At 44.8% G+C, this 23,260-nt stretch overlaps 1 protein-coding gene across 4 annotated transcripts in view; it reads right to left on the reverse strand.

Annotated features, from left to right (window-relative positions):
* The window catches only part of COPS4 (COP9 signalosome subunit 4), a 260,796-nt gene that overhangs the window by 180,918 nt on the left and 56,618 nt on the right, over positions 1-23,260 (reverse strand). For all 4 annotated transcript variants that reach the window (XM_086961983.1, XM_086961985.1, XM_086961984.1 and 1 more), the window contains exon 2: positions 20,865-20,944. In XM_086961983.1, coding sequence (XP_086818109.1) covers positions 20,865-20,944 — 80 coding nt within the window. The remainder of the gene's footprint in view (positions 1-20,864; positions 20,945-23,260) is intronic.

Genomic DNA, 23,260 nt, shown 5'->3' on the forward strand with positions numbered 1-23,260 from the left:
CCATTAATCTGCCCCCTGCAAGTGTACCATATGTACTAGTCCTTGCTGCAGTGCCCGCACTGGGTGAAGATAAAACAGAAACTCATTTGGAACTTAAAAACAAATGTCTTCATTTGCTCGCTAGACAATATCAGTTCTCTTATGCCAATGCAGTTGACATTTTGATGACCCGAAGGGTGAAGTGGATTGGCAACCGGGCTAAAGACATCAGCGGGGACTGTGTAGTTGTTAACTTCAGGAACCCCCTCTTGGTACAACAAGTCTTATATCTGAGTAACAGAGGTTCTACCAACAGACTTCTTCCCCTCACTTATTTTTACAATCATGATCTTGCTTGTGGCCCAGGGGTCGGGTTATGCTATGGCATTAGGGAATGGCCTTCCCATCGATCTGGGAGGGGTCAGGTGGTAGGCATGCAACTGCCCCAACCATTCAATTTTCCCCTCTTTAACAGATTTGAGAGTTTGGAGGAGGTTGATTGACTTTCGATCCCAGGGTCCCCATGTAGCAACGCTGGGCTAGCAATGCTCGAAGTTAACACAGCGAGGGCAGTGGGAAAATTTAAGACTGTCATTAATAGTGGAAGGGCAGTGCACAAGATCCCATCTACCCTTGAGCAGATTTTTATCAGCCCGTTAAATTCAGCTGAAAGCTTCATAGAGAATGCAGTGCATGTGGGTCCTCCTCTCATTCAAAATTCTGTAAACGATCCTGTAGTTCCACCAATGAGGGAATTAGTTATGAAGGCTCCAGCCGATAATCAGTCCACCCTCCATAGAACCAAGTTACTATCCTGGAATGTGGCTGGCATTAAAAATAAACGACATTGTCCAGAATGGGGAGTTTTTGTAGATTCCTATGATATAGGCTTATTTCAGGAAACATGGGCTACAGACCACCCAGTTCGTAGAGCCTTCGCATCATTCCATATCCCGGCCATTACTGGAACCAGGGGCAGGCCTTCAGGCGGACTTAGCACTTGGGTGGGATGCCATCTGAGTTGCGACGTTAGGCAAGTGGATTCACACAGTCCAGATATCCTTTGCCTAATACTATCCTTTCCTAATAATCTTAATTTTTTTTAAATTAATATTTATTCTAGGCCTGTTAAGACTGGCAAGGAGTCCCCTGTACTTGCACATTTAGAAGATCTCCTCTCGGATATTCCCGTAGATGCTGTGATAATTCTGGGAGGCGATCTGAACTGTCAGTTTGAGCCCCTAATGGAATTTGGGGACTTGGACAGTGCGGAAGAGGATGAGCTATGGGCTATCCCTGAGCCCAATATCCCTCGGATCAGGGCATGGTCCCCCTTAGCTCTTCAAATTAAAGCTCTAACTCTCAGATATTCACTGAGCGCATACAATGGGTGGTTGCCCTTAGATTCCCCAGGTAGTCTTACCTATAACAGGTTGGGCCATTCCTCTATTCTAGATTATATACTGCTGGAAACCAGAATATGGTCATTAGCCTCTGATTTTAGTGTTATATCACGTGAGGACAGTGACCATCATGCGCTGATGGTAAGTTTTGCAATCTCTTCTGGGGCCGAACACAGCCCGGGTCATACTGACCAAGATGATGGGCTTCTCCTCAGCAACAACAGGAGGAGAGTGAAGTGGTCATGGCTAGAGAATTCCCAGGAAAAAATTACAACCCTATATAGGGAGTTCATCACAGACCTTGAGGCTATGTTAGAGTACGTCCACTATGATACCTTAGTACCCCATGTGAGTAAGGTACCTGAAATCAAGCATCAAGCTTTCCTGAGACTGAAAGATGTCTTTTGGAAAGAATGTCGTAGGATCGGTGCCCATAAACCACGACAATCATGGTTTGATTCTAATTGTAGAAAAATGAAAAGTGCATTGATAGAGGCCATAAAATGAAAGTGAGGTCCCACTATAAAAATGCAAGGCTGGTCTACAAAAACGCCATTCACGCTGCTAATATTTCCTGGAGAGAGGTACAGTGGGCAAATCTTAAAACAGGCTCTGGGAAATAAAGACTCAAAATCTTTTTGGGAGGAGGAGCTACACGTTGAGCATGATGTCCGTCTAGGACCTCAGCTATGCGTAGCTAGCCCCCCAGCTCTCCGATCCTGCCACTAATCCTGAATTCGGAGCCCGTCCCCTGACTGCAGAGGGGCCGCTGAGGCTCTGACTGTTCGTCCGGTCCCACTGTGGTGACGGGGCCGGAGATTTGCGGAGCTGGAATCGCGGCCCTGAGAGCAGCTGAGGCCGGGGACCTGGGTGAGCCCGATGCCGGGGATTAATGAGTCAACAGCGGGACCGGCAACCGGAAGTTACCGGACCGGCCCGCTGAGTTAGAAATTCTGAGCGGCACAGCGAGGACCCCAGAGGCGCGGGTACGCGAGGGTGACAGAAGATCGCCGCCTGCCCCCCCATTCTCCCCCCCCCCCCCCCCCCCACTGTCTGTGAATCAAGCTGGGGGTTTGCTGAGATTGTGGTTCGACGAGATAAGAGGTGGGGGCTCCTTGATCGTGGAGCGAGAGTGACTGAGTTTCTCCCTCCTGCATGCCCCCTCCCCCCCCAGCACGCAACAGCTGGCCTAATATTACTGTACTTGGAGAAGCGGTGGAGCCTGTGGGGGTCGTGAGGGCGTAAGCTACTTGCCCTGAGGGGGACATTGTGAGATCCTGTGGATGTTGGGCCCCCCCCCCCCCTTTTCCCTCCTTGATTGTCAGACTGGCCAGACTGACTTGGTTTCAGGGGGTGAATCAAATCAGAGTTTGCCGCGGAATCGGCGGCGCAGTTACCGCTATCTGGGGGCCCCCCGGGGGTCAAGCGGATTCGGCCAGGATATCAGCACATGGGCATCCTTCTGCGGTCCCTGCAGTTCCCCGCTCCGCCTGTGGAGATATTAGGGAGGGGCTCCACGGTTTGGCGAATCTAGTTCGGGCACTTCAACTGGTGGCTGTTATCATCCTGAGATCTCTCATCGCCGCAATCTGCTGCGGCCTACAGACTGGCTGTGGATGCCCGGGTCACTCGGTGCAGTCGGGTGGCATTGCGTAGGCCCGGTTCCGCTGAAGCGGTGACTTGCCTGGACAGACTTAGGCAGCGCCTCCAAACACCCCGCTCCTGGGCCACAAATAGCCTCTCCATTAAAGAGATCCTTGCTAGCCTATTCAGTCCCGGACAGTGAACTTGTACAACAGAGGGGTCTGGGTTCACTTGAGGGGCCTGACTCAGTTGGGAGCCTACGTGTTCATACGGAGCCTGGGAGCGGCGGGACCGCTGGGGAGTGACCGACATGGCGGCCAAGGCGGATGCCGACAAGAATCTGCCCACATCCTCCAGAGGAACTAAGCAAGTCCAATCCAATAAACTGGACCGATACACTATGCCAAGAGGATCACCTGTGGAGGCGAAAAGGGCCCAATCGACAAGTGGGGATTCTTCGGGAACGCCAACTGAACTGACACCGTCAGATGTTATGACGGCCATTGAAGATGTCCAGGCATCGTTAGGGCAGAAGATGGAATTACTGGTCAGCAAACTGGACACGGTAACGATAGAAGTCAACCTCATCAGAGCAGACCTTACAAAAGCGAACGAGAAGGTTAAATCATTGGATATAAAGACGGCCAGTCTGATAGATGATGTGGCACTGCTCCAGCAGGAGGTTTGTGATCTTAAGGCCTCCCGTGCCCTGACCGATAGGAAGCTTGATGATTTTGAGGGGAGGGCCAGAAGGAACAACATTCGCATCCTTGGGGTCCTTGAGAAAGCGGAGAATCTGGCCCCTGATCTGTTTAATCGAAGACATCATCCTCAACCACCTTAAACCCAAGGGATTGGGAAATTTCTTCACCGTTGAACGGGCTCACAGGGTTCCCGGGGGTCGGCCTAAACCCAGCGCTCTGCCCCGCCCAATGATTGAGAGGGTCCTGAATTTCAGGTTCCAGGACGTGATACTGCAGGTGGCCCGCTCGGGGGGAGGGGGAGCGGGGGGGCGACTCCTATATGAAAATGCCTCCCTCTCCTTTCCAGACTTTACGCAATGTGTGCAGAAATAGCGTCAAAGCTTCCTACCGGTGAAAAAAAAAATGGAGAGACATGGGCATGCGGTATGGAATTATGTTACCGGAGAGATAGCGAGTGGAGGCTGAGGAGAAAACCTGGTTCTTTGACAATCCAGAGGTGGCGGCAGATTGGATTGATAGCTTTCATCCAGCCGAGTCGGAGAGCCGCAGTCATGAGGGAGAAGGCGAGCCAAAGGAACAGGAATGAGAGTGGAGAGTGCGATTGCGGAGCCGTTACTATGTAAACCTGGGGGACTGGCCCCGTTGTGGTGTTTTGATTGTTGGCGCAGCGCTCTAGAGAGTGAGGGGCAAATCCGTAGCAGTGGACTAATGTTTAGAGCAGAGCTGGGGGGGGGGGGGGGGGGGGGTAGGACATCGATTCTCCTCCTCGGTACTACTTTTAGTTAGTGTGTAGAGTTTGATTGTGGGGCGCCAGGCACACTGCCAGTTGGGGATGACGTAAGCCACGAGCAGTGGTGCAGGGAGGGCGGGAGGGATCCAGGGTTGGCGTACTCTTCTTGGTTTAGGACTGCCTGTTTTGGGGTTTGTTAGTTTTTTGTGTTTTTCATTTGTTTCAAACATCAGGGGACAATGTAGCTAATGCGGTGAATCTATACCAATTCAATGTCATGTAGTGGGAAAGGATCAGGGATCAAGGTACTTAGCTGGAATGTGAATGGCTTGGGAGACCAGATCAAGGGGGGGATGGTCAATCAGTTCATTTGGTGGCTCTCCCCTGATTTGGTGCTGCTGCAAGAGACACATCTTATCGGAAATAAGTACATGGCCCTCCATAGGGGGTCTACAGATTGGTGGCGCATGCGTCTGGGTCACGGGGGTTGGTATCCTCCTCAAAAACTACTTTCCCTTTACCATTCAAGCCCCATGGTCAGATCAGAGGGGGAGGTATGTCGGTATCTCGGGTCAGTGGGAGGGGAGGACGGCCACCTTTATGTCGATCTATGTCCCACCGGGCCTGCAAACGGACACATTTCGCGACTTAGGAGCAATCTTCCTTACCTTGCCCCTGGGGACTTTAGTGTTTGGAGGAGATTTTAATGCGGTGGTTGATGGGGAATTAGACCGACACCCACCTAGAATATTGCGCCAAATACAGAGGTAGCTACCTGATTTCTTGGACATAACAGGGCTGGTGGATAGTTGGCGGATGCGGAAAGAGTGTGCCACACGCTACACGTATGTGTCCTCTGCCCATCAAAGTATGTCTACGATAGACTATATATTAGTCCCGGCGGCCCAAACTTGGGCCGTTAAAGAGAAATGACACATGGGGAGGGGCATTTCCGACCATTTCCCGGTTTGGGCACTGTTAGAATTCGATACTGTGGATTCAGCGCACACCTTATGGGAAGCGTTTAAAGCAGTAATACGGGGTGAGCCTTAATCATTGATTGCCATGAAAAAGAAAGAGAGGCAAGCCGAGCTGGAGAAAGCAGAAGAGGCACTGATAGTCCTAGAGAGGGAGCTATCCGGCGCTGTAACCCCCAAGGGTCTTCACTGTCTCAAACTAAAGCAGGATGAATTTGGTAGAATGGCCAGGGAGGGAGCAAGGACGCAGTTCGGAGAGACCCAGAGTAGGGTGTATGAGCAAGGGGACAAGGCCGGAAAACTGATTGCGTGGCTGGAGAGACGAGAGTGGGCGTCAAGGTTGGTGCCTGAATTGCAGGGGGAGGCCTCTGAAGTGATCGTGGACCCACAGGCCATTGTAGATAGGTTCGCCAACTATTATAGCGAGGTGTACCAGGCAGAAGGAGGGTATTCCGAAGAAGACAATAAAGAGATGATCAGAGATATCCAAATGTTCCGGCTACCCAAGGAGGACCGCCCTTATTTGGACTCCCCGTTAACCAATGATGAGGTAGCACAGGCTGTCAGGGGGGTTAACTATTGCAAGGCATCAGGGCTGAATGGAATCCCTATTGAACTATAGAAGCTTAATTCCAACAGACTCGCCCCGTTCCTCCGTTCTAGGTTTATGGAGAGTAAGGATGCGGGGAGCTTCCAAATGACCAGCGTATAGCCAATATAGTGGTTATCCACAAAGGGGGAAAGCCCAGGGAGAATTGCTCGTCGTATAGACCCATTTCACTTCTGAATGCAGAGCTGAAGATACTGGCGAAATTATTGGCAATGAGACTTGTCAATGTCATCACCTACTTAATACATTTGGACCAGTCGGGATTTATGCCGCGGCGGAACACAGCTCTTAATTTACGACGTCTCCATGGGGTCTTGGGCCAGGCCGCTGCCATCCAGGAATCTGCTGTGGTGGTATCACTGGACGCTACTATGGCGTTCAACCGAGTTGAATGGCCCTATCTTTTTGCGGTGCTGGAGAAGTTCGGTTTCGGACCGGAATTTATTGACTGGGTGAGCCTTCTTTATTCCTCTCCTCTGGCCTGAGTGGTGGTCAATAACCGTAAGTCCTCAGACTTTCCCCTGAGCAGAGGGACTAGGCAGGGATGCCCGCTGTCCCCGCTCCTGTTCGCCCTGGAGCCTTTGGCGGCTTGGGTCCGGCAAGATCGTTCCATACGAGGGTTGCGATGAACACCCGACTGGGAGGATAAGATCTCGCTTTATGCGGATGATATCCTACTTTACATCACCAACCCCAGATCCTCATTGACCTGCTTTCTTCATGTATTCGCTATTTTTGGGAGGTACTCAGGCTTCACCATTAATTGGTCAAGTCGGTACTCTTCATTCTGAAGGGAGACACACCGGTCCTCCCCAGGACTTGCCCTCTGCAGTTTGCCCGGGCGGGTTTCCGGTGTCTCGGAATCAATATTTCCCTGGATCCTGTGACGCTTCACCAGTAACCTGGCCCCCACCTGGCCCGGTTTAGAGGAGACGGGGAACGCTGGAAGGCGCTGCCCTTGTCCCTTTTGGGCAGGGCGGTACTTTTTAAAATGTTAGCCCTACCTCGGTTCCTGTATGCATTGAAGAACTCTATGGACCCAGTCCTGGCGTCCTATTTTAGGGATATAGAATCTCTTCAGAGACAGTTGCTTTGGGACGGTAGGCCTCGTATCGCCTATTCAAAACTTACCTTTCCCTGGTATGACAGGGATATATGACTGCCGGACCTCAAGAAATACTATTGGGCCTTCCAACTGGCGGCAAATAATCATGGCATATACGGGGCCCCCTAATGACCCAGGTTACGCAATGGATCGCTGGTTGATGCCGGGAGGGAGAATACACCAGGGCACTGTATGCGTCACACCGAAGATTTCATCTCACAGGACCCACGGCACATGCAGTCCGGGACTGGCACGCGCCTAACAGACACCTCAAACAGGAGGGGAGGCTTACGCTCGCCACCCCCCTGTGGAGTGCGGAACAGTTGGGAAGTCTGTGGAAGTCGAAGGGCTTCGACAAGTGGGACCTCATTGGCATCACTTCCATCAAGGATGTCTGGAAGGATGGTGCAATTCAGTCTTTGACTCCCTATGGCTGCAATACCAACTGAAGGACGGAGAGTTTTTTTCGGTACCTCCAAGTACGGCATTCACTTCTTACACACATCCCCCGTGATACGACACTCCCAGAGGCTTCCCCTCTTGAGGATAGAGTGCTGGATGGCCACCTCCCTGAGAAGACTATTTCCTTGATATACAGGAAACTAATAAACCACATGGAGGACCCACGGGACGCCTCAGAGAGCAGTGGCAGGCAGACGGACTAGAACTAGATAATGAGGACTGGCAGGAAGCGAAATCGTTCCCACGAGTTGTGGCAATCCTCATGAGGCTCAGACTGGTGCAGCTGAAGATCTTGCATAGGTCATAAGTCACTGGGTCTACACTGGTTCATATGGGCCACTCAGAGAGGGGGGGAATGCAAGAGAGGATGTGGAGAGCTGGAGACGTTCATGTATATACTATGGCACTGTGTTAAAGTCCAGGAGTTCTCGGTGAAGGTCCACAGCACACTGCGCACAATCCTTTAGACTGGAGTACGTTTAGGGAAAGATCAGTGCACTGGTGGGAAGTGGAATAAAATCTGGGAGGTCTGGAATGCTTACAGGGGAGATATCTGCACCCCCCCCTCCGACGGGTCCAAGTGCAGCCGAGGAACGAGTATCCCCTTGATCCGACACCTGAGCTCAATTGTAATCGGCTGGGAGGTATGGAAAGGTCATTGACTGATTGATAATCATTTGTGTTACGTCACCTGATGTTTTTTGTTTCTTTGATGAATTAATTAAAAGAACTTTAAAAAAAAAAAAAAAAGAATTCGGAATATAGTGAGCTCAGGAACTGCAAGAGGACAGGGTGCTGTCAAACCTAATATAGCAGCAGAAAAATGGTAAGCCCACTATAAACTCATATGTGCTAAAAGTTCCGATGAATGTATGGGTCAGGGGCAGGAAATTTTAGCTCTTTTAGAAACAGATTCAGATACCACAAAGTTCACCCTGAAGGAAGTGTATAAATCCCTGGACAGAATAGTGCCAGGGAAAGCAGCCGGCCTTGATAAGGTTCCTGGCGACCTGTATCGGGCGGAACCTAAGATCTGGGGCCCCTATTTATGGGTAGTCTTTAATGCCATTCTTGAAGGGATGAACACCCCTGAGTCGAGAGGTGATACCAATATTCAACAAGCATTGGAAATGCAATAGGGCTCGCATTAGGAAAGTTTGAGCTATTGGTTTATAAAAGATTTTTTTTTTATTTACGTGTTATTTTTTAAAATAGCTAAATTAATAGCTTTGTCATTTACAATGCCAATAGTTATAACTTTCGCAAATGTGACACCTATAGCATTTGTAATGCAACATGTTTTGTATTTACGTGACTTAGATGTATTGATATTACAAATAAGGAAAAAAATAAAGAAAAATGGACCAACAAAAGAAGAAACGGGTATGAAGAGAAAATGCAAACCAGGAAAAGGACAGAAGAATGAAAAGAAAACTTTTAAAAAAGCTTGAAACAAAGGGCAAGAAAATAAGAGACAAGAGTATGATGAAATGGAGAGCTAGAGGGGTCGGGGTGAGCACACAACGAAGGTAGGAATGATTAACAGTCAGCACCAACAGTGGACATGCGATTGTGAAAATTGTGCTCTGAAAACAGGACGGACACAGCCGTGGGCCACAGTGCAGAAACCCAGTTAAAGCTTAACGTGAGAGAAGTACAGACACTTTGCACCTGTGAAACTAGAGACGAGATTGGGAGTGGGGCTGGGCCTGGCGGTGCTGCTCTGCACATCATGGAAAACAACAGTTTATCATGGCGGGGGAGGAAGAGGCAGACTGCGGGAAGAGGGCAGGGAGGGAGACGGCTGTTCGTAAAAGATGGAGACAGAAAGAGGAGACCTTGAGAAGAAAAGGCGGGCAGAGACATGAGAATGATGTGAGCGTGGGGACTGGTGATAGATATCAGGGCGACAGGAGGTAGAGGGCGCGAGGGAAGGGACAGCGGGTCACGAGAGCTTTCTGTGCCGGGGAGGAAGAGGAGATAAAGGAAGAGGGAGGAGATAAGACAGAGCAGCAGGGGGAGGGAATGGGATGGAGAGATGTGGGAGGAATGCAAAAGAAGGAAAGCCGGTGGAGGGAGGGGTAGAGAGGGAAGTAAAGAAATGTGGCTGGCGAGAGGGGGAGGGGAAAAGAGATAAGAAGAAGGAGCTAAAGTGTGTATTAAAGAAGACAGAGTCCGAATACTGTAGAAAAAAAGCTCTTGGCATTGCTGTGGGGAGGGGAGGAGAAATGCGAGAAAGCTGCCATGTTAAAACAAGTAAAAAAAAAAAAACAAGCATCAGAGAGCCTAAAAGGAGACACGGCCTGGCGGCCGTGAAACTGAAAGTACGGCCGGCCGGCCGTGAATAATTAGGGTATGAGAAATGCGCTGGGAGGAGAAATGCAGAGCGCACGCTGAGAAGCTTGTGGGAGGGAGGCTGGGCTGCCTTTGATGTGTTAATGCGAGGCAGGCAGGCAGCTGGTGGCATTGTGCACGCGCTTGTTAGGGCTTTCGCTTGCGCTAGCGCAATGACCTAAAAAGCGCACATGCACTGCATGGAATCGCCAGTGGTTAAACTCTGGATAAGCCACTATAGAGCTTCGACAGCTATGCGCAAGCGCATCAGCAGGCGAGCCCTAAAAAGGGTTCCCCTCTTCTCACAATCAACTATCGACTGATCAGTTTGATCGACGTCTCTCAGAAAGTGTTCACTAGGGTCATTTTGGATCGCCTAAAACTATGGGTGGAGGATAATAACATCCTCTTCCCCCTCCAGGTGGGGTTTAGGGCCAAGATGTCAACGATAGACCAGATCTTCAGGCTCCAGCTCATCTATTGGAAGATAGTAACGATGGGGAAGCCTATATCTGGTCTTCATTGACCTTAAAAGTGCCTTCAACTTGGTTCCTAGAGAGGCACTATGGAAGGTGCTCAAGGAGTTGGGACTTCCGTGTTATCTTTTACTCCTACTTAGGAAATTACATAATGGCATCTTTGCCCAAATTAGATTTGGCAAGAATGGGGAACACACTAATCGCATTCCGGTTAATAGGGGAGTGAGGCAAGGGTGCTGTTTTGCATCTTTATTAATGGCTTAGTGGATGCTATAAACAAATGTCAGAATATCGATGCCCCTAAGCTAGCAAGCAATGATGTTTGCAAACGACACCTAGCTCCTCTCAAAATCCCCTATGGGTCTGAAAAATGTTTTGGATGCCTTCTGCGCATTTTGTAGGGGCCAGGGCTTAGAAATCAACATACAAAAAACGAAATTCATGGTTTTTAACCCCAGTAAGAATGTCCGCTCTAATCTCTGTATGAATGGTGTATAGTTAGAAAGGGTATCTGAATTGGACAACCTGGGCCTCAATCTAAATGAAAACATGACTTGGAAAACCCAAGGGGCCAGATCTAATCTGAAATTAATACAGACAGCTGGGGGCCTAGCCAAACATTTCAGAAAGTCCTTCCATAAAACCCTGACCTCGGCTATGGAGATCTACAAGTCGCAGGCCAGAAGCTCAGCTCTCTATGGGGCTGAACTATGGGGGAATTTGAATCTTAGGCCAACAACCCATACGGAAAATAACTGTTTGAGGCAATTGGCAAGTCTTCCGCGAAGCTTCCCTCTGTTGCCCTTGCACATGGATTTGGGGGCGAGACCTATCGCACAAGAAATTACAAGGCGTCCACTATTGTATTGGCGATGACAGTGGGCAACAAATGAGCTGGCGGAGTACAGAGCCGAATTACAAGAGGTACATAGCCTACCTGGGGCAGGGAAGCTACCCTGGCTTATGCATATCAAGAAAAGTCTAAATGAGATAGCGGACTCGCCCATAGCTCAGAACAGCCTAATTGCCCACACCAGGGTCACGCGTACATATTTATCCACCAGGTACTGGAAGGAGAAATTTGATACATTTCAGAGGACCCTAACATCGGCTCTGTGACTCGCCAGTTCATGGATATAAAAGCCATTTACCAACTCGAGCCGTGCTTGGACTTTATACGTCCAACCATAGCCAGTTAACTATTTGCAGTTTCGACATGGCTGTCTCCCCCTGCATTCATTTGTTAATAAATGGTCTAAGGATGTTCCCACGGCCTGCCACACCTGTGGTCTAGCCGAGGAAACAGAACTGCATGTTTTTTTTCTTTGCCAAGGCTATTCAAAGATAAGAAGAAGAGAGCTACAGCATTTATGTAAGAATCGTGATGCAACTCATTGTACAGACGTGTATAGGCTTTTAAAATATGACTCCAGCATGCATATAGTATTTTCTTCCTTATGATTTCTTGCTGCAATGTGGTGGGCTTATCTGCAATTTTTAAAACTCCAATGAAATGCATTTTTCATTTGTGGTCATTGATAAATTATCAAATACTTTTTTCTTTATATTATTATATTTTATTTTTTCCAAATCTCCTTTAATCCTTGACATGAAATGTTGTCTTATGGTTTCACAACCGAAATAAAGATTTTAAGAAATTAAATTAAATATATAATTTGTTATTTTTTCTGCTTTGTGTATCACCAGCTACCACGTGCACTACACCACACTAAACGCACACCTGGTCCTGAAGAAGCGCTGCGGATCCTACGGGACCTCAAAGGCGCGAAACATGTTGACCTTTTGAGTTACCCAGGCTCATTACGCTTTGAGGTTAACACTTGACCTACGAGTTTTTTACTTGGACAAGGGTACCGCCATATTAAAACATATACCTTTGGTAACCCTTAGTCAATTTTAACCACTGCACACACTTTGCACACTCCCTACTTGGGACTCCCCCTGCACACCTGCATGCACCAAACGGCAGTTGGCAGAAGATCTCCGACAAAGTGACCCTTCGGGGGACCTGTAGGGCATTGCTGCACCACACCGAAGAGGAGCAACTGCCCGATGATGAAGCATGACATCCTTCGGGTGTGTGAGGGCAACAAGGAATAAGACTTGTTCTTCCCTTTCACTACTGAGTCCAAGGCCTAGTACACCTAGTACCCCTATCCCTCTTTCTCTGTCTTTCGTTAACTTTAGGAGTGAGCAATACTTTGCAAACCTTCCTAGGAACAGTGTCCTCACCCTTGTGCATTTACCTCTTCAGATGCTCTCAAGAGGAGGCCACTGACCAGGTGGAGAACCCCATTGACGAAGGTGAAATTCAGCAGGCCTTAGAGTTGTGCAGCATTGTGATTGGTCTGAGCAGCTTGGAATGGCGCTTAGACGGGGACCCTGGGCATGTTCCCCAACAGGCTGCGTAATGCAGCCTGGTGGGGAACATGCCAAGTGCGCATGACTGTTTGCCTGCCCAAGACGCTCGGCCAAACAGTCATGCACACTTGAAGTGTGCGAACCATTCCTCCACCTGTGCCACCAGCCCCGCCCTAACTCAGCTCATAGTGAAAAATAAAATGATAATAAAGTTATTATCATTTTATTTTTCCTTTCTCCTGCTCTAGCAATGTGGCGACTCTCCTCCGCCTTAGCGGAGGAGCCACCAGTGGAGGAGAAAGAGGTCATAAATCCTACAACAGACTGCCATCAATGTTGAATCACAACCATAAAATTCTAAGCAAAGTATTGGTTTTGAGATTCCACCCACATATGACATCACAGATACACAGAAACTAGAATAGTTTTATACCAACGAGAAATACTATCAAAAATAAAAGCTTCATTAGACTAATGAATGAGACACCTGGAGAGGAAACAGATGTAGAGAAGAAATGTCATGCTTCCAGTGTCTCATTCTTATGTGGAGTACATAGACGTCTGGGTAAAACTGAATCAAATGGATTAGGCTTTTGTGCTGCAATCCCACGACCAGAGTTTTAAAAAAAACTGGTGGGCTGATTCCTTCCTCCTATCTAATAAGTCATGGGACGAGACATGTTGCCCACTATCCCCTCTGCTTTTTGCTTTGGCCATAAAGTTCTTTAGTAGGTGTTGTGGGGAGAAAAAAAACAAATATCCCTTCTAGATGGACCAGTATTCTTTCACTCTATACAGATGACTTGTTATTTCTGAGAAATTAGAAAGAGGGTTTACAGTTACAGTGGATTATCTTGAAGAATTAGGTGAGCGGTCATGCCTCTGCGGCCAACTGGCTGAAAACATGGTCCTACACCATACACCCAAATGGGCAGATGGGGCTTAGGGTGTTAAGACCACTGGGGCATTGGGTGGGAACCACACACATTACAATGCTGGTAGGTGGGAATATATCTAATGCAGGCAAGATGATGGGAGCAATATCGGAGCTCAATAAGGAGTTTAAGAGGTAGCATTAATTTCTGGTAATCTTTACAACTATCAGTCATAGGCAGGACAACAACCATTAAAATTGGGGCGCTTCCAATATAACATTATTATTTTAGTAGTGTACCCATATGGATACCAGTGTCCTGGTTTGGAAAGGTAGAGGAGACTACGAGAGACATCATTTGGGTTGAAGGCCAACAAAAGAGTGGCTTTAAGAAGCATAAAACTGATGTTGTTAGAGGTGGCCTGGTGTTTCCAGATTTTGAAATGTATTATATTGGCAGCCAAGATTCGATGGATGGCTAGGTGGTTGGACGGTGCACTTGGCCAAGAACTAGGTGAGATGGGACCGGTGTCGCCAGGTGGCAACTAACTAGCAAGAATTCTGGGTCTACAAAGGAAATCAGACATGACAAATAGTTTGACACGGATAGCTCTCATATGATGGGCATGCTAAATGATATCCAGACCACTCCCCTTCCATATCCCAGGTGGGAATTCCTAAATGATAGAGTTTTGTTTAAGCCACAAAAGTTGGCCCACTGGACAGACGCTAGTCTGACTGTGGTTTGTGATTTACATCAAAATGGCGAGTTGCATACCAAGACAACAGTGAACATGATCCAAATAAATCAATAGGAGTACAATATGGGAACGGTCATATGAGGCTTTTTGTGCTCCAATGACTTCTAGTATACACTCCCTCTTTCTCTGATATACGGGGCCGCTGGAATGAGGAGATTGTATGACCGTGGCTATTTTTGCATCATTATAGATTTGCCGCATTTGTCACATAATCCACCATCTGCCGCATAATCTGCAGGGGTTAACGAAAACAAAATTAGTTTTGAGCTCAAATGGTTCAAAAGTTACTAAAATGCAGCAACATGTGTTGCCACACAATGAAAGATGTGAAGTGGGGTTGTGGGGTGCACTCCTGTTTTTCGTAGTTGTAACCTTTTTGATAAAGTTATCTTTGTTTTAATTGGTGTGCTGGAAGGGGAGGAGATGCCAATCTCCACAGAGACAAAGTGGAATAATACTAGTGACTGTCGTCATTAGACCCTGTCCGCACTACAATTGGCTGAAATCCATCTGCCTTTATCATCCAATAAGTAAACTTTGTTTATATTTTGCAAATCAAGTTTATTCTTTTGGTTTTTCCAAATTTTCTCAAAACTCATTCATTGCAGTTTTTTCACAATGATACTTGTTTGTTCAATTTCTGTTGAACATCAAATCTTTGATCTGATTTTCATAACACGTTCATAAATCATATGAAATAATATTTTTTCTCTCCCAATGCATTTCGGGATAATATCCCTTCGTCAGGGGCACATATTGTGGATGTCCAAGGTTCCTGGAGGGAAAACCGCTTCTATGATTTCGACAACTGTAGCAAAATCTCGAAATAAGTGAAGGATCTAGAGACTTGTAGATAATGGCGTTCTTTGAGATAGATGAGGACTCGTACGGTATATCTCTTCAATACACTCGACACGTCGTGGTTTGTTTGGAGGGCACTATATAACTATGTGTCCCTCTTCCTCGATGCTGACAACTCGATATAAAAACGGCAATCAGTAAGCTGGGGTTCCTTTTTACTGTGCTGCTTTGCGTAGATCGATTCCAAGTAGGGTGTATAAAGGCCCGGACTCTTATGAAGATAAGTTTTTAGATGCCACTAGAACCGTTTGAATTTGACAACCGTAGCTGCTCTGTTAATAAAGTTTTCAGATTTATGAAATGTCGGCGATGCTCTTAAAAGCGGTGTGTTCTTAGCTTGCACGAGTGCCTTTTAAGTATAAGAACTGCTACCAACAACTTCTGTCGAAGCTCGTCTGAGTGAACTGTATGTGCTAGACTGTCACTAGTGCCGAGTTGATGTAACAATCGTTGCCGACTGCTTCTGGTTTTAAAGCTTGTCAAAACTCTGTTCGCTATGTGCTCGCTTCTTCGAACATCGTCTTCCAAAACCGCGGGGAACGATTGTTACATCAACTCGGCACTAGTGACAGTCTAGCACATACCGTTCACTCAGACGAGCTTCGACAGAAGTTGTTGGTAGCAGTTCTTATACTTAAAAGGCACTCGTGCAAGCTAAGAACACACCGCTTTTAAGAGCATCGCCGACATTTCATAAATCTGAAAACTTTATTAACAGAGCAGCTACGGTTGTCAAATTCAAACGGTTCTAGTGGCATCTAAAAACTTATCTTCATAAGAGTCCGGGCCTTTATACACCCTACTTGGAATCGATCTACGCAAAGCAGCACAGTAAAAAGGAACCCCAGCTTACTGATTGCCGTTTTTATATCGAGTTGTCAGCATCGAGGAAGAGGGACACATAGTTATATAGTGCCCTCCAAACAAACCACGACGTGTCGAGTGTATTGAAGAGATATACCGTACGAGTCCTCATCTATCTCAAAGAACGCCATTATCTACAAGTCTCTAGATCCTTCACTTATTTCGAGATTTTGCTACAGTTGTCGAAATCATAGAAGCGGTTTTCCCTCCAGGAACCTTGGACATCCACAATATGTGCCCCTGACGAAGGGATATTATCCCGAAATGCATTGGGAGAGAAAAAATATTATTTCATATGATTTATGAACGTGTTATGAAAATCAGATCAAAGATTTGATGTTCAGCAGAAATTGAACAAACAAGTATCATTGTGAAAAAACTGCAATGAATGAGTTTTGAGAAAATTTGGAAAAACCAAAAGAATAAACTTGATTTGCAAAATATAAACAAAGTTTACTTATTGGATGATAAAGGCAGATGGATTTCAGCCAATTGTAGTGCGGACAGGGTCTAATGACGACAGTCACTAGTATTATGCCACACAATGAAAGGCAGCCCCCACTGACTAATATGTAAGGGATCGCTCCATGAATTAATGTACTGTTGCCATACTAGGAGGTTATTATGCTGCTTGTATTGTGATTTATGCTTTATAATACAAATAAAAAAATTAAAAAAAGAACTAAATGATAAAAAGGAGAAGCAAGATGGGTCTGAAGTTTTTGAGGTCCATCGGGTTGACAGAGAATTTCTTCAGCAGGGGCTTGATCTCTGCGCGTTTCCAGTCTTCCGGGAAGGTGGCAGTTAATGGAGCAGTTCATGTTGCGCCAGAGTTTGGGGGCGATAGGGATGCCTGCTTTGTTAAAGATGTGGTGCGGGCAGGGGTCGGGGGAGGGGGCGGGGGGATGTATGCTGTCTCTGTGTTGGGTCTGGTGAATTCTTTGATCAGGGTGAAAAGTTCCTTGCTGTTGAGTGCATTGATCCTTTTTTGTAGGGAACACTTTCTTTGTTGTTCTGATGAGGTGGTGGCATGTGGTGACAGCGGTCTTGAAGTCTGAGTGGTCTTCCAGTGTCTTGCTTCTCCTCCATCTCTTCTCGAGCCCTCTACAGGTGCGTTTGGACTCATGAAGGGCAGAAGAGAACCAGATGGCTTTCTTAAAGTGTTGCTTGCTTGTGTTTTTCTTCGGGGGCAAAGTGTTGAAGCAGTCAGATATCCATCTGTGGAGGTTGCGTGCTGCTGAGTTGGCGTCTGTGGATGCCGGTGGAGGGGTTTTGCCGACGGCGGTGGTAAACCGTTAATCAGTGACTTTGTTCCAGCTTCTACGAGTGTAGCGGTGGGCATGGTGGTGTATGGTGGATTTGGTGAAGGCGAAGTGAACGCAGCAGTGGTCGGTCCACTGGAGCTCGGTGGTGTTGCTAAAGATGATGTTGCTGGTGGAGAAGATTGGGTCGAGCATGTGTCCTGTCGAGTGTGTTTAGGGGGGAGGGAGAGACTAGTTGTTTGAGTCCAACAGTGGCAAGGTTTCCCTGCAGGGACAAGATGTTTTTATAGTTAGAGTAGTCCAGGTGAAAGTTAAAGTCGACGAGGAGGATGTAGTCTGTGGACGCGAGAGCGTGGGGTACAATGAAGTCGATGATGGAATCGCTGAAGGGTGGATGGTGTCCATTGTGTCCGTAGATGAGGATGCCTTGGAGAGTGGTGTTTGGTTGGTCTGGAAGTGGAGGTGCTCCATGTTGGCTGAGAGGTCGTCTGCGTGGGTGGTGACGCGAATGTGTCAAGAATAAAATGTCATGTCTGCGAGACAGATCTAGAATACATGAGGTGCTGCAGTTATTGTTTACAGCAGTAAAAACTCAAATTGGTGACATGATTTTATCACCTGCTGTTAGAGAGGACTAAGCTTTATCTACTGCATATTAAAGTTAATTGGGAGAACGAACTGGGCAGATGACTTAGCAACAAAGAATAGGGGAAAGTCTTAACACACTTGCAAAGGTTTCTAGGAATATGAGACTTAAATACATTCAATATAACTATTTACCCATGACCTACATGTCAGCCAATTGGATAAACCTGATCAGGCCTCGAAAATATATTTACCAACTCTCTATGGTGCCTCAGATTTTATTTTTGTGGCCTATTAGCCCATTTTGGCGAGATATCTTGACCTGGCAAAGAACAGGTGTTCTGTTGAGTCAGAAAGTGAATTCGCACTCAAGATGCCTTTAAATATTTTCAATTTTATCTTGTCACATTTGTTATGTGTTCAAAGAGATGTCAAATGTCAGCTTATGTCGGTTTACAAATTGCTGATTATTTTATCCAGGAGAATTGTTTAATGTTCTCTCGTTGGAACATTAGATTTTGTAAAGTGAATTGTCCATCACTGTCAACAAACATTTAAATAGCTTGTAAATTAACAGAACAAATATTTCAATATATATCTGCAATTAGAATAGCAGTGTTTTGGGAATTAAGAAGTCTGATGGAAAAAAGCATTTTAATAGGATCAAAATAAATCAGAACTTTACTTGGTGATGTGCAAATTATGAATATTTTCAGCAACCCGTTTTTGAAACACTACAGTTTGTATGCTATATAGTTTTATCAGTAAAAATACTGGTCAGTGGGAATAGTTGGTGCCATGTCAATGTAAAATGTGTTGACTGTAAATGACAGTGTGTTACCACATCATGCTTTAGTCAAATAATTATTCAAAGTTAGATTATTTAAACATAGATTGAGAAACACTCCTGCACCTGTCATAATGTCAAAGCCATTACTGAACTAAGAGGCAAGTTAGGGGTCATGTGTACCCTATATGTAGCCTAGATTTGAATTATACATGGAGCAAAGGTTTGGTCTATTAAAACAAACAGAGTTTTTTGTACAGCAGACTTGCTGGACTCCCATATTTGAAGGTGCTCTCATGCGATAATGAAGAAAATGGTGACTGTAAAATAAATTATTTACTCAATTGCCGGAACACACAATTTGAGACCAATTTATGGGTCAAGAGCATTACAGTTAGTTCAAGCAGATTATTCAAGTTACTAGATCTGCAGGTCTGGTAACATTTTTATGATCTGAGGCTTGTTGATTATGAACAAAAGGATATTAATTTGCCTTGTGACTGTCATAATACCATATGACCTCGGCCAGCGGGATACAGGTGTATTGTAGAAGTGTCAGGGAGCAATTGGAATTTTTTTGGGGTAGAGGGTTTGTTTCTACCACAGGCCTGTTCCAAAGACCTAAAATAGGGAATGTAGGCAACAGGCACATTGATCTGGCATTAATTTACAGTACAGATCAATGCACTTTAAAGGCCAAAACACCCCTTCAATTGACAAATAGCGGCGCAGTGTGGCAAGATGGGAAAAGTCAGAAAGTCTTGCACTATTTGCAGGAAAGAAGAAGAGGCCTACGTAGAAGGCCGCTCACTCACAAGTGGGACCAAATTTTGCTGATCTTCGAAAATCCGGGAACAGGGAAAATATGATCTTGAGGAAAGGCAAGTGGGTTAATTTACAGGAGACATAAAATCCCACCCTTGTAACCTACCATCCCACCAATAGTTATATAAACATTGAACACTCAGTTTGCTACTAGTATTTGTGGAAACATGATGGTTTTAAACATCTTGTAATATACCTGTATGTTATTTTTGAATGACTAACAGAGTACATTAATGCTACTAAATATCCTGTATTGCTGTATTTGCATGACAACATTCAATAAACAAATTTTAAAAATTACATTTCGCCCCTGGCATTAAAATTAATTGTATAATTGATCAATAGACGATAATTGTTACAATAAAATTAAAATTCCACTAAAGAAATTATATTTACAAAAAATGTTCTCCCCTTTGGTTGGTCAACAGCTCTAAAGTGCTGTTTTGCTGGCTTTCATATGAAAAAGTGAAACCAATATAATCTTTTGTCCTATCAATATTTCCAACACCCGTTAGTACATGACCGGACGTGCAGCAAAGACAACTGCCAACACATTAGGTGTGATGAAGTACAATGCTCAAAACCATTTACCTGCACAGCCCCTGAATAGTGTGAGCAACTTACTCGCACAATGAAATAAACTTCATAATTACTTACTGACATTTCTAAATACTTCAGCTTCAAGACGGCCATTCAAGAAAGCTTTTCAGTTAGAAAAGGCCCAACTATGTAGCTTCTTTTTCGAGTGCATCAAGGGCTTTGACCCTGCTCTGAAGTAACTTTTTAGATGGCAGTGTCCTGCAAACAAACCCCCACTAACATTTACACTACATGAAAAGCCCTTGCTGCAGCACATGCCACACCCAGAGAGAAAAATTTACATCAGCAGCAATCAAAGTCTACTCGACCTTTCAACACCCTTAGACACACAAAACATGTGCAACAATTAAATGGTTGATCTGAAAGGGAATTAACTTGAAAGCTTTTAAATGCTGTGGACCTTTAGAGAAACTTTAGGCGCTTAACAACAATTCTAATTATAACTTTGCAACTTCAACCGTTGCCTAAAAGAAAGAATTTTGAGGTGCTCGGTTTTGAAATTTAGACTCTTAAATGTAACTGGAGAAGAGTATTCTTGGTGGAATTACTAAAGATACACACAGCACTGGATACCAGTGTCCACGTTCATACATAAAGTGAGGAGAAAATATGATGCTCAAACTAAACACAAACTTGATACAAGAACTTAGTATATGTACTACTGTAAAACAAATAAGCAGCCGAAGTAAGACTCACTTGCTTCAACAAAGGCTTTTAAAGCTTCCAGTTGTTCATTCCCAGGCAGCTGAAGAGCCTTTTCAAGAATCTGACGGTACCTGTCAAGACAAGAGTGAAAAAACTAAGAACTGTTGAACTTTATTAAACTTTGAAAGCATGCAAAAGCTGAGCATAGGGGTTTTTTCCACTCATTTTAAAAGGTCAAGCTGCCTTTGAGTACTAAATGGATGAAGGACACTAAAGAAATATAAAAAGATTCTATAAGAATCAAATGCTCCCAGACCCAAGTGCAATAAAACTCCCTGGGATAGGTCAGAATATTTGAAAAGTAGAGTAGTGGGTTGAGGCAGCTGGGGATCCTCTGCAGTGCAAATGGTCAATGGATGGATTTAGACACACGACTGCCCTAGTGAGGATTGACAGAAAAGGCTGCTTGAGAGACAGAATGCTAATTTAGTTTTTGGAGCCCTTAACCGTTACTTCAGTAGCTGGGTAAGAATCATTCCAAAATAATTCAAAGTTTAATCATTATACATTCTTGGGAGTTAGGTTATCCGCAGAGTTTGTGCACAACTTACTGTGCATGCTGTGAGTGGCACTGCTTTCAGCTATTTCAAGTGGCAGACAGAGAACGGCGAATAATTTGTTAATAATATAATTATTGTGTTCCGGAACATACACACACATATATATATATATATATATATATATAAATTCACCGGAAAAAAACCATAGGTTTCAGGGGTGTTCTAGTTAGCTGAACATTTTACTCGTACAAAACCGTTGAAATTCCTCAATTATAGTTAGTTGTACTAACTATAACTCGCGGGCCCGCAATCCACTGCTGATGATGTCACATTTTACATCATTCATGACAGGGTCAGTGACATCACTGATGACATCATCCAGTGAATGTGGTTTGGTTCGATATTTAAATATGTATTATATATATATATATATATAGCAATCTGCATTGAAGAATGAGTGGAAGGATTTACTAGCAGTGTGATTGACTGTTTAAGTGAATATTTTAAAGTGTCTAACTAAATATATGGGATAGTGATTAAACTGTGTGAATATCTGTATTAATCTGTCTCTTGTTGTGTAAACTTCTGCATAAGTTGGTTAGTAGCTATGTGAAAGTCTATATTAGTTATTGATTACTCAAATGAGTATTTGTATGGGAGAGTTAAGGTGTGTGTCTTTGGGTGGAAGGTGTGTGACTGTCCAAAGATGAATAAATAGTTGATTCAGTAGGTATACAACGTTAACACTGCATGTGGAAACAGTTGTTTGGGTGAGTGAATGTCTTTATGGGTGTAGTGATGAGTAAATATATTTGTCAATGGTACATGTCCAACAAAGTAGAAATATAAAAGGCAGTGTATATGACAGTTATTCTATATAAATAAGTATACATAAGACTCAGTGATTGTATGAGTGACTGTATGGATGACTGTATACTTGGAATAGTGATTTTATAAGACACTAAGTATGAGTTACTATCTATATAAATAAATGAAGTGGTGTTTGTATAAGTGTGTAGCTGAGTAAATGTAGGTATGATCAATTGTTTGCATAAGTGAGTAGGATGACTGCATACGTGAATAAGATGTACGCTGTTGTGTAATGTCGATATAGGTGTACAAGTATATTTGATAGTGTTCTATTGATCTTTGTCAGCATGTATGAGTGAATCTGTAGGTAAGTGTTTCGATGTGTGTGTAGATCTAGGAATCAGTGACTGGTTTTTTAGAAACTTGTATTGCTGTGTCAATGGTTTCAAAAATGGTACTTTGTATTTTATAATGAGTGTTGAAAGGTTATACTAGTGTATGATGAGGTGTATCAGATTGTCACGTGGATGATGTAATTTGAGATGTCATCAGGGATGTTACTGACCATGTCATGAATGATGTATTAGGTGACATCATCAGCAGTGGATTGCGGGCGCGCGAGTTATAGTTAGTACAACTAACTATAACGGAGGAATTTCAATGGTTTTATACGAGTGGAATGTCCAGCTAACTATAACACCCCTGAAACCTATGTTTTTTTCAGTGAATTTCCAATGTTTTTTAAATGCCAATTCCCAACTATAACATGTCTGAAACCTATGGTTTTTTCAGTGAATTTCAATGGTTTTTTAAATGCTAATTCCTAACGTGTCTGAAACCTATGGTTTTTTCAATGAATTTCAAAGGTTTTTTAAATGACAATTTTTAAATGCAATTGTTATATTTACTTTTTTGATACTGATTTTCGATGGATGACAAAATCTACAACTGGGTCTCACAAGGTGCTTCCTGAGATCCCATCAGACTTGCACCCTGTACCGCCCTACATCATTTGGGAACTATTAGGATGCACATGGGAGAACGAATGCCCAGTGCCTGATTAGGCCAAACTCCACC

The sequence above is a fragment of the Lissotriton vulgaris genome, chromosome 3_1 (assembly GCF_964263255.1).
Source record: "Lissotriton vulgaris chromosome 3_1, aLisVul1.2, whole genome shotgun sequence".
Taxonomy (NCBI): domain Eukaryota; kingdom Metazoa; phylum Chordata; class Amphibia; order Caudata; family Salamandridae; genus Lissotriton; species Lissotriton vulgaris.